The sequence below is a fragment of the Neolamprologus multifasciatus genome, chromosome 14, assembly GCF_963576455.1.
Source record: "Neolamprologus multifasciatus chromosome 14, fNeoMul1.2, whole genome shotgun sequence".
Taxonomy (NCBI): Eukaryota; Metazoa; Chordata; class Actinopteri; order Cichliformes; family Cichlidae; genus Neolamprologus; species Neolamprologus multifasciatus.
Genome location: NC_140452.1, coordinates 23,762,696 through 23,774,756, shown reverse-complemented (window position 1 = coordinate 23,774,756; position 12,061 = coordinate 23,762,696). Strand labels below are relative to the sequence as shown.

Genomic DNA, 12,061 nt, shown 5'->3' with positions numbered 1-12,061 from the left:
TAAAATTGAAAATAAATGAATAAAAATGTATCAAGAAAAATAAGGCTAAAGTAAAGTTTTACCTTCAGAACTTCAGCTGACTGCATTATATTTTGTTTTTAAACTTTCTATTATTTCGACATAGGCTTAATAAACCTGAGGTGTATTGCGTGAAGCTTTGCAGAAAATGTCTTGGGTAATGGAGATGTTGGCCACCAGGCGGCAGGCAAAACGTATTTTGGAGAATTCATATTTAATGCGACATATATATATATATATATATATATATATATATATATATATATATATATATATATATATATCGAGAGAGAGAGAGAGAGAGAGAGAAATAAAACCCAACAATATATTATATATATTGTTGGCTTAAAGCACTGGCTGTTTGAAGATGTATTAAGAACGCTGTATAAAATACTCTTTAAGAATTTAGTCTTAAATGCAGATGTTTGTATTTCAAAATACTTGTCTTGTATGATATTCTTTGGTCTTCAAATACCAGACCAGACTATTTTAACAACGGTGATGGGTAAGTTTTGTATAATAATAATAATAAAAACAAATTTAAGGTCCACCTACTCCACTCTGACGCGATCTCACTGAAGGGTTCCCACGGATACAGGAAAGTGTTTCAGTTCGGTATAGAAAACTGGCGTGGGGGCATTTATGCCACATTTCACACACTGAAGAACGAAAGTACTTTGAGGAGACAAAAATCTTTCTTTTCAAAGGTAGGCATCTTTTTTTAAATTGACACGGTGTCCTTGAGAGGTTTCGGTCTGGTTTTAAAGCTCTTGGCAGCACTGAAACTGCAAAGTTTTTAACGGTCTTTATTTAGCCACTAACTCAGGAGACTCGGCTGTGCCTTTGTTTTTGGATCTGACAGCTGCCTTTAATACTGTTGACCACAGCATCTTGATCTCACATTGCGGCATTGCAGCATCAGATTGGTTCAGTGGCATTAGAGTGGTTCGGGTCTGAGAGGACTTTCTCTGTGAGCTTTGGAGATTTTATCTCTTCCTCAGCTCCCTGTAACCCACATAATTTCCTTAGGGATTAACAAACTATGCTGATTCTCATTCTGATTACTTGTGGTGTTGCCCAGGGATCTATATTGGGCCAATTTTATTCTCTATTTATATGCTACCTGAGGTCTATTTTTTATTTTTATTTTTAGAAAATATAACATTTGTTTCCATTCATACACCGATGACACTCAGATCTATCTAGGACTGAAGACAAGCTGCCCTGCCCCACTGCTATAGTTACCCCACCATTACTTCGGTGTCTCGGTGAAGTTAAAGCCTGGATGGCCTCTAACTTCCCTTTAATGAGAACAAAACCAAAGTGATAATTTTTTGGACCAAGTGGCAATCCCAGCACCTTTGATTTTAACCGGCACAGTCTTGAGCCTTTTATTAAGCTATTAAGTTATTAATTTGGGGGTTATATTTGACAGCAATTTAACTTTGAAAAACAGATTAGCTCAGTTCGCACAGCGGTCTATTTTCAAACTGAGGCTTTTATCTAAGGTAAAATCATTTTTATCTTTTAAAAACTTTGAACGGGCGAGCCATGCTTTTATTACATCCTAGTTGGACTACTGTTACTGCTTATATGTTGGAGTTATCCAGATCTGCCTTGTAAGACTGCAGCTGGTCCAAAATGCCGCAGCTCGTCTTCTGACACGAACCAAAAGACGCGAACATATTTCCCTGGTGCTTGCCTGTCTTCACTGGCTCCCTGTTCACTTTGGAGTTGATTTTAAAATTTTATTGTTGACTTATAAAGCCCTGAAGGGAAAGGCTCCTGGGTATTTGTCCGACCTCTTATGGGCCCACTAGATCTATTAGATCAAATGATCTTCTGCTTTTATGGATACCAAGGTCGAGGCTGGTTCAAAGAGGCAATCGAGCGTTTGGGGTCGTAGCGCCTTAACTGTGGAATAATCTACCCCTACACATCAGACAGGCTCCTTCTGTGAAACCTTTTAAATCTCATCGTAAAACACATCTGTATTCACTGGCTTTTAATGCAGTATGAAAGTTATTTGTTATTTATTTGTTGTTTGGTACCAATATAATAAGTTATTTGGTATTAGTTGTTTTGTATTTTTGTACAGCACTTTAGTCAACGTTGTTGTTGTAATTAAACGTGCAGTATATATAAATAAACGATAACGAAACTATTATGGTTTGATCAAGGAGTTGATCGGGGTGTCAATGGGACAGTTTGAGCACATGGGCGAGGTTCTCTCTTAAACACTACACGGGTATTTTTGAAAACGTAGATTTTCCGATTTCGTTTAAAAAAATCTCGTCCACACAAAATATCTCCGTTCTCATGTAAATGCAAAAAACGAAGTCAAACCAGAACCCCTAACCCACTAAGAAATGTTGGCCAATCAGAAGTCTAGAAACCTGGGAGAGAAAGAGTATACAGGGTTTTGTGTCCTCACAAAACCTTAAGTAGCCTACTTCTGAAAAGTTTTATTTTTATTTTTGGAAAGGCAACTAATTTTGTGGTACTTTTCAACTGCGTTCATCATTTTAAATGTTAAGAAATGTTAAGAAAAAAATTAGGAATGAACAAAATGTATACAGCATACATAAGTTTAATTTATTTATTTTTGTTTAATTCAAAACCGACGTCGGGAATTGGGTTATGAGAGCGTGTGTGTAGAAGAAGCCACGTCCGAAGTTCACTCTGACCTCTCTGTCTTTCTAAATGGAGGACCAGTAACTGCGTGTGTATATGTAAGCATGTAAAAACTGCAGATAGTAAGATTAAGAGCAACAATATCTTGTCTCTATCCACCATTGTACAAATTCATCTCATGTAAACAATAACGTGGCGCACAGCGTGACGTCAAAAACGGCGTTATTTGGGTGACAAATAAAAACCTAAACGCAGAAACGGAGGTTTTGAAAATCTCCACACTGGTAGGCGTTTTTAAAAATTTCAGTTTTCAGTGATGGAAATTTGGACGAACGGTGCAAACGCATAGTAAAAGCTGCGTTTTCTAAATAAATAAATAAATACCCGTGTACATCGGACTGCGGTAAAGTGAGCCCTCACATGAGAAGTTACAGTAAAGCTAGTCGCACCCCCAGCCGTATCTTGTTGGCACTCATACCGTAATAGGCGTAAGAGGTGCAACAAGATTGTAGGTGCAGCTGGGGGTGCGACTCGCTTGACTTTGACTTCGCATGTGAGTGCTCACTTGACCGCGGTGTGGATGTAGCCTTATGCATGTGAGTGTAAACACCGGGATACAAGTATAAAGCACCATTTACGTTGCAGTGAGAGTTGCAGTGACGATTACAGTTCGACGTCAAGGGTGAGCAATAGACCAAGGCACTAGTGATGGGTCGTTCGCGAACGAAATGGCTCTTAGAGTCGGGTCTTTGAAGTGAACGACGCGAGCCGGTTCCTTATTGGGAGCCGTGAGGGTTTTTTTTTTTCTTTCTCTCACCCTCTCTCTCGCCCTTTTTTTCCCTAAACTCCGCACGTGCGGCCTGTACTTTGCGCTGGGCAGAGGGGGGAGGGGCGTTAGTTACACTCGCAGTAGCACAGGAACAGAGCCAGAGAGAAAGAGAGTGAGGGACAACAACGTCACATTAGAAAGGAATCATCCACTATTTTTAGTTGCAGATGATAAAGGATTCAGAAATCATACAGGCCCATATGACAGAGAATGTGCATCTTCTTTTTGTTTTAATATTTTAATTTATATTTAATTGTGTTGTGGTTTGCAGTGTTTTGTGTTGTTTCACGTTAAATTTGTTTAAAAGGAAAAAGCTGAAAATTTAAATAGTTAAAAGTTTAAAATGTAAATAGTTGTTCTTTGTATTATATGATTTATTTATTACATTTTATGTGGAGTGAATAAATAAAGTATATTTATGGTGGCCCTTAGAGACAAAGGAGTACAAACTCCAAAACATGTACAAACTCCAAAACACGTAAAAACTCCAAAACGCGTAAAAACTCAGACGCACTTACAAACCCCGAAGCATGTACAAACTCCAAAACACGTAAAAACTCAGAAGCACGTACAAACTCCAAAACACGTAAAAACTCAGAAGCACGTACAAACTCCAAAACACGTAAAAACTCAGAAGCACGTACAAACTCCAAAACACGTAAAAACTAAGAAGCACGTACAAACTCAGAATCACGTACAAAAGACAACAGAAGTGCTCCAGGATGCTAGGGCGCAGTGTTGAGCGTTTGTTACCTAGTGGCTACACAAGCCAGGAAGTATCAACAACCGGATTTGGTGTGTGGTAATAACAGGTAAATGAATTTTTTTTTTAATTATTTGAATAAATATGAGTGCTTGTCTATAAATACACAAACAATACGCACATGCTTTCAATTGTGTAATTTAAGTGATCTGGGTAGCTCTGTTTTGGAAGTTCAGTTAACACTAGAAATGTGTTTTGGAGTTTGTATATGCTTTAGAGTTTGTACGTGCTTTGTCTCTAGGGGCCATATATAAACATATATAAATAAAACCACTTTTTTTTTACATTAGTAATTCCTTTTCTGCATAATTTTATATTATTGTTAATGATTAAATAATTAAAGCAACAAAACAACCTGAAGAGCCGGTTCGGAGCCAAAAGAGCCGGCTCTTTTTAGTGAGCCGAGCCGAAAGAGCCGGATCTCTAAAAAGAGCCGGAAATCCCATCACTACAAGGCACCTCCTTGGGCACAACGCTACAGGTGGCCTGTCTTTAGGCATATTAATTTTTTTGTTAAGCTGCTAGAGCAACATAGTGTCAGTGAATCTTGTTCTTTCAATTAGTGTCTGAAAAGTGTTTTAATTTCAGGTCTGGTAGTATTGTAAGTCCTGCCACGTAGTTTGCTGTTTTTCCCCTGCTGCTCCTTATTAGTTTCAGTTATTTTATTAATAAAAATCCTTTAATTAATTTTTCTACGCCTTTGCCTTGTCAACAACCATATTTCCTGGGGTGTATCTCCACGCCCAGGTAGCGTTGTCAGTTCCATGTTTACAGACAGCTGTCTTTATTAAATTTTATTTCATTTTTGAGATGCTAAATCTATTTTGGCCTAGCTGAAAAAGACTTTATAGCATTCACCTTATCCCTGACTGTGGTTGCTGTCCATGGTGCTGATCAAAAGCTGTAATGATGCTACTGATATTATTATTGTTATTGTTATTATTATTATTATTATTTTTTATTTTATTTTATTTTTTTTAAGTAAAATATATTATTTTTGCACTCAAACACCGTGTGCGTGTGTGGTGGGGGGACTCATTTCTCTCAAACAAACCATTTTCTGAGCTGCTAGAATAAATGTTTTTAAGTCTGGTGATGTGAAAATTCGCTTTGAGTATGTGCAGAAGAGACAGGCTCCAAAAAAAGCTGATAAGTGTAGTATAATGTACTATGTAAACTGAAATGTTTTATTGAGGAAAACAGTCTGTGGTGTTTGTCTCTTATACAGGTACAATGATGAGATGCTGTGGTCTGCTAACTGCCCAGAATGAACCAGGTAAAAATCTGATAAACATTAAAATGAATTTTCAATTTGTCATCAAAAATTAATAGAGTTGCATGGACAGATGGCTCGGCAGAAAAACAATCTAATTTTGACTTTAAAAAATAAATGCTACTATTAAGTGTGACTGTTAGAATTCTGTTTGTCTGTCAGTTCCTCTGAAGAGCATTGAGGTGGAGCTGGAGGTGAGGGACCATGTGGCTACAGTGGTCTCCACTCTGAACTACGAGAATAAGGAGGACAAACCATTAGAGGCTGTTTTTGTCTTCCCTCTGCCTGGAGATGCTGCTGTCTGTCATTTCAGTGCTAAGATCGGACAGACACAGATTGTAGCTGAGGTGAAGGAGAAACAGAAGGTGAGCTGGAGAGAAAATATAACCTGATTATAAGTAAGATTGCCTATTCCATAGACAAAAAGCAATGTGTGGTAGGTTATCCATAGACTTGAGAAAGCATTTGACACTATAGATCACAATATATTAACAAGAAAACTGGAACGTTATGGTGTCAAAGCGGTAGTTTTAAATTTGTTTCCTGAGTAATTTAAGTGACAGGAAGCAGTTTGTGAAATGAAATGGTTGTTGCTACTTATGTATGGACAATGCTTGTGGTGTACCCTAAGGGTCAGTTTGGGGCCCAAAATTCTTCAACTTATACATCAATGACATTTTTAAAGTCTCCAAAGTATTAAAATGGTACTATTTGCTCATGATACAAACATTTTATGCTCTGGTGCTGATCTGCAGAAATTATTGGATGAGATGATGTCAGGGTTCCTGGGTCGTTGACCCAGTGCTTTCAGTTTTGTTCATGTTCAGTTTATTTTGCCACTTCCATGTTCTCACTTCCTGCTTTTCCTGTGTCAGCTCGTCTCGTGTCATTAGCCAGATTATGTTCAGCTGTGTACTCACCGGTCTCTCATTATCATCCTCATCAGTCTGTGTATTTAAGTCTTCTGTTTCTACTCGTTCACTGTCATGTCATTGATGTTACGTTGTCGTTTGTTCAGTCAGCCAGCCAGTCAGCCATTCAGTCAGCCAGCCATTCATTCATTCAGTCAGTCAGTCCTTCATTCATTCAGTCGTCCATTTCCTACCTCTGTTCTGTTTGTTCACTCCATCGCAATAAACACCAACCTTCACCTAACTATCCACGAGTCCTGCGTTTGGGTCACTTCCTCGCCTCCACTCAGCAACCCCTGACAGATGACTAATGAAATAAGTAAAGTGAAGTTCTGGCCTGATAAAAACAAATTGTCATTAAATTTGAATAAAACACACAAGACACTTCATCTGCCGCCTACTGGTGATGGCCAGAGGGGCCGATGGCGCGATATGGCAGCCTCGCTTCTGTCAGTCTGCCCCAGGGAAACTGTGGCTACAACTGTAGCTGCCTCCACCAGTGTTTGAATGTGAGAGTGAATGAATAGTGGAATTGTAAAGCACTTTGAGGCCCCGAAAAGTGCTATATAAATGCAATCCATTATTATTATTATTATTATTATTATTATTATTATTATTATTATTATTATTATTATTATTACCAGCAAAAGCTTTTGCATTTCTATCCATGGAGTGAAGCTGTGGAACAGTTTGAATATGGAGTTGCAGCAGTGTCCAAACATAAAGCAGTTCAAAAAGAGTTATAAAGATATAGTTATAATGATCTTCATGAATTATAAAGAAAAGGAAAATGTTGAAATTCAGTCAATGTCTCTATTTAGAAAGTGTCATGATGTGATGTATATACAGTATTATATCAGAAATCTGTTTGCTATTTTTACTGCAGATTTTATCAGTAAGGAAGCTGACTAAATATTGACAGATAACCTAAGGCAAAGGGATGGGATTGAATAAGTGTGTACTACCCCCCACTCCTTTTTGATATGTAACAGAATCGGAACAGTTGAAGCAATATTGAAATATATTAGCTTTATTTTGTATAGCATTATTCTCTCTTCATTTCTTTGCTAAATGTACTTGTATATTGTTTACATGATTGAAATAAATTAACAAACAAACAAACAAGATTCAAATTAATAATAAACACAGTGAATTTCACTGACACGTGTCACCTGTCCTTCAGGCTCGTGAGGATTATGATGATGCTCTGAGCTCCGGTCAGCAGGCCTCCCTATTGGAGGAGAGTGATCAGAGTCCAGATATATTCTCTCTGAGTGTGGGCAGTCTGCCTCCAAGAGAGAGCGCCTCCATCAGGTTGGAGTATGTGACTGAGCTGTCTGTGCAGGCTGATGATGGTCTGAGGTTCTGTCTGCCTGCTGTGCTCAACCCTCGATACCAGCCTCGGGGTAGGAAAAAACGTTGACACTAACAGAAAGCCTCAAACTCACACCTCTGCATAGAAAAAGGTTTCATAACTGCAACTATGGTGGTGGAGAAATTTCCAACCTCTTTCTCTCTCTCCGTCTCTCTTCCTCCATAAATAAAATATTTTGGAATTTGTTATGTACACATAAAAGATAAACTTGAAAATAATTAAGCGTAACATGGAAACATAAACATTGAAAGCAACTGTCTTTCTCAACACTTTATTTTCAAGTCCAGAATATATAACATGATTAGGGGATGGACTTTGGGGTTATGGAGTATCTGTGCTGTGTTAGGCTATGTCATTCTTTCTCTCTCATTCTGCATTTATTCTGTCTTTCAAACATACAAAATTATTTGATTACCCTTCCACCATTACTTTAGCTGCAGTTTCTTTGCTCTTTGTGTCATTTCTAGCCAGAATTTATACACAGGGGTTACTGTGGCTCCTCTGAAAGAGAACACCTCAAATCAGAAGTACTTGACTCCCTGGTATAACTCACAAAGGTGCACCTTAAAGCCGATAAAGTAAGCTAGAAAGGAAACAGTGTCTCACTAATTTAGAAGATCATCATTTAGCTTAAAAAATAGTTTTTTGCTTTATAAAAAAGCCTTCAGTAAAGCTAGAAGGTTACTATTCATCACTGATTGAAGGAAATAAGAGCAACCCTAGGTTTCTCTGCAGCATTTTATTCATTTTATTCTATTATATTGTGTACAATTGTGTACAGTATCTTATTCTTATCCTTTTCCAGTGTTTTTCTAATTTTTACTATTCCATTTGTGCACTATATCCCAAATTAGAAACATCTTGTCTCAGAGTGACACTGAAAAATTAGTTCATGCATTTATTACTTCTAGGCTGGACTACTGTAATTCATTAACATCAGGATGTCCTAAAAACTCCCTGAAAAGACTTCAACTGATATAAAATGCTGCAGCGAGAGTACTGACAGGGACTGGAGAGAGCATATTTCTCTCATATTGGCTTCGTTGTTCAGTCCAGAACTGAATTTAGATTCGTGCTCAAGGTCTTGAATAATCAGGCCCCATCTTATCTTAATGACCTTATAGTAGTAGTAGTACCATATCACCCTGTTAAAGCAATTTGCTCTAAGACTGCGGGTTTACTTGTGGATGCTAGAGTATATAATAGCACAATGGGAGGGAGAGCCTTCAGTTTTCAGGCCTCTCTTCTATGGAACCAGCTTCCAGTTTGGATTCAGGACACAGACACTATTACTACTTTTAAATTTAAGCTTGAAACTTTCCTTTTTCCTAAAGCACATAATTAGGACTGGATCAGGTGGCCCAGAAACTTCCCTTAGTTACACTGCAATAGGTCAAGGTTCCCATGAAGCATTAAGTGTTTTTCTTCACTGAGTGTTTTTTCACTCACTATATGTTTACACCTACCTCTGCATTTAATTCAAGTTCTCTTCTACGGCATGTCTTTGTCCTGTTTTACTCCTCTCACCCTCAACCGGTCTTGGCAAATGGCTGGCCCTCCCTCAACCTGGTTCTGCTGGACGTTTCTTCCTGTAAATAGGGAGCTTTTCCTGCTCACTGTTGCCTAGGAACTTTCTCATAGGGGGTCTTTCAAGTGTGGGGTTAGTGCCCTACAGTCTGTCTTTCTCTGCCCGAGTGTCCTCTCCTCGTCCAATCTCTAAAGTAGAGTCCAACTGTTCCCTGGACCCTCTGCAGTACCTCAACACTGATCAAACCCAGGCCACGGTAGGTAGAGTGCTGATATTTCTGCTGTGTGTGGTTGTTACTTATTACTGAGAACTAAATATGGATGTGTTTGTGGTGTGCAGGTCAAGCTGGCTGCAGGACACAAGTTTGACAGAGATGTTGAACTGCTGATTTATTACAAAGATGCTAACCAGCCCACTGCTGTGGTGGAGGCAGGACAGGCCTCTGCTGAGCCGGGTGAGTGGAAATGATAGGAGTAGTTGATTTGCAAATTTTAAAAATCATTATCTACTTCTGCTTGGAAGTTCAATATGTTGACATAAACAAAAAGCAATTTCTCAGATTTTTCTGTCTGTTATTTTTCAGGCTCTCTGATGGGTGATCCAGTGGTGATGGTGAGTCTGTACCCTGAGTTCCCCCAGTCTGTGATGTCTTCAATGGCTTCATGTGGAGAGTTTGTGTTCTTAATGGATCGATCTGGAAGTATGAGTAATACTGGCATCCGCAGTGCCAAGGTATCTGTAATATTTTAATCATAAACTCTTTAGTTTCATGTTGTTCCTTTCACACAGTGGCCTCACTATATTTTCAATGTTCTGTTAAGGATACTCTGCTGCTCCTGTTGAAGAGCTTACCAATGGGCTGCTATTTTAACATTTACAGTTTTGGGTCCTGTTATGAACACATCTTCCCGTGAGTCTCTCCCTCATATCAAAGGCCCTGCTGTCTTTGTTAATCCTAATGGGTGTTTTGGTGCGTGTGTTTGTGTGATGGCAGTAAGAGTGTGGAGTACAGCCAGCAGACCATAAAGGAGTCTCTGAAGAAAGTTGAGCAGATGGAGGCTAATCTTGGAGGAACTGAGATCCTGGAGCCCCTCAAATATATTTACAGCCAGCCCTGCATTCCCAATCAGCCTCGACAGGTAACACACACTCACATGCTCTTCTGGTTTGCTGTCTTCGTGGGGACATCCCAATAACATAATGCTTTCCCTAAACTTAACCATTAACCAATTGTAACCCTAAAACACTAAACCCACAATTTAAGTGTAAAAAATGCCTTCAACAACGTGGGGACCTGGATTTTGGTCCCCACCAGTACAGTAAATTTCAGACTTTGGTCCCCACCAAGATAGTAAGAACCGGTATACACACACACACACACACGCACACACACACACACACACACACACACACACACACACTGCTTTGCATTAGTCTCTTGGAAATTTCCTTTGAACTTAATCTTACTTTCTGCTTGCCTTGCTTTAGCCTTAGAACAACTTCATCTTAAAATATAATGATTTAGGATATTTTAGCTTTTTTTAATATCACCATGAAGATGCTTTATAGGGATGTATCTACATAAAGCAGATTCAATTTCATAAAAACATTGGACAAAACCTGTACCACGCACGTTCTACAAGTGTTTCTCAGCATTGGCATTAGTGTACAATCTAACTTTTAATATATCACATATTTTAAACCTGTGAATATAATCGTTGTTCATGTAACACCTTTGTTCTTTAGTTTGGAGTTCATACTAACTGTACATTGTTCGTTGCACACTACCACAAAAACATTTGTGTTTCTGAATCCTAACTCAGCTCTCAGAACAAACTGTGTGTTTGTGGGTCTGATGTTTTGTCCTTATGTGCCAACTCTCCTCTCTAGCTGTTTGTCTTTACTGATGGAGAGGTGAGAAACACCAAAGAAGTGATAGATCTGGTGAAGAAGAACTCAGATTCTCACAGGTGAAACCACAAAAACACAACTATATCTACACAATTCCCAGAATGTCCAACATGTCCTCTATGTAGAAAACTGTTGTATTGCAGGTGTTTCTCTTTTGGGATTGGGGAAGGGGCCAGCTCTGCTCTCATCAATGGGATGGCAAAAGAAGGAGGTGGTCACGCTCAGTTCATCACAGGGACTGACAGGATGCAGCCAAAAGTAAGACATTAAACACAAATGGAAAACAAGTTAAACATTACAGCAGCAGCAGATACATATTTGAGATCAGACCTGCAGTGAGTAAAATGTCTGTTCCAACTGTTTGTGTATATTTGGAGAGGTTTTCATTATTTTTCAGGCGATGCAGTCGCTGCGATTTGCTCTGCAGCCAGTTGTGGTCGACATCTCAGTCACATGGGATTTACCAATGGAAGTGTCTGTCACTGTCCTGTCTGCACCAATCACAGCACTTTTCCAGGGTCAGAGGTCACTGATTTATGCCCAGCTCACTGGACAGGTAGGAGCAGCAGCCTCTCATGTTTTTGTTTAGATATTTCATGACTTCTAACCCTGTGATTCTGTGTCAGTGCTCAGAGGCAGCAGAGGGCTGTGTGACGGTGAAGTACAGCCTGGCAGGTCATCCCTCTGAGAACCAGCTGCACTTCAGCCTCAGACCTGCAGAGGACACTGGGTAAAACAGAGTTTAAGAAACTCAGTACTTTTCATTGGTTCATGACTTTAGATATATTGGGTTGAAAATAGCAGTAGATTATAATGAAT

At 39.0% G+C, this 12,061-nt stretch overlaps 1 protein-coding gene and 1 long non-coding RNA gene across 2 annotated transcripts in view; one reads left to right on the top strand and one right to left on the bottom strand.

Annotated features, from left to right (window-relative positions):
- The window catches only part of LOC146504088 (uncharacterized), a 70,664-nt gene that overhangs the window by 41,249 nt on the left and 17,354 nt on the right, over positions 1–12,061 (bottom strand). The window lies entirely within an intron of this gene.
- Positions 624–12,061, top strand: part of LOC146504087 (von Willebrand factor A domain-containing protein 5A-like) — a 31,955-nt gene continuing 20,517 nt past the window's right edge. Inside the window, exons 1-13 of the mRNA XM_085131194.1 lie at positions 624–725; positions 5,473–5,520; positions 5,680–5,882; positions 7,612–7,834; positions 9,403–9,587; positions 9,671–9,785; positions 9,915–10,063; positions 10,153–10,241; positions 10,326–10,470; positions 11,222–11,301; positions 11,386–11,500; positions 11,640–11,798; positions 11,869–11,972. Of these exons, the coding sequence (XP_084987320.1) occupies positions 5,478–5,520; positions 5,680–5,882; positions 7,612–7,834; positions 9,403–9,587; positions 9,671–9,785; positions 9,915–10,063; positions 10,153–10,241; positions 10,326–10,470; positions 11,222–11,301; positions 11,386–11,500; positions 11,640–11,798; positions 11,869–11,972 (1,610 nt within the window). The 5' untranslated portion in view covers positions 624–725; positions 5,473–5,477. The remainder of the gene's footprint in view (positions 726–5,472; positions 5,521–5,679; positions 5,883–7,611; positions 7,835–9,402; positions 9,588–9,670; positions 9,786–9,914; positions 10,064–10,152; positions 10,242–10,325; positions 10,471–11,221; positions 11,302–11,385; positions 11,501–11,639; positions 11,799–11,868; positions 11,973–12,061) is intronic.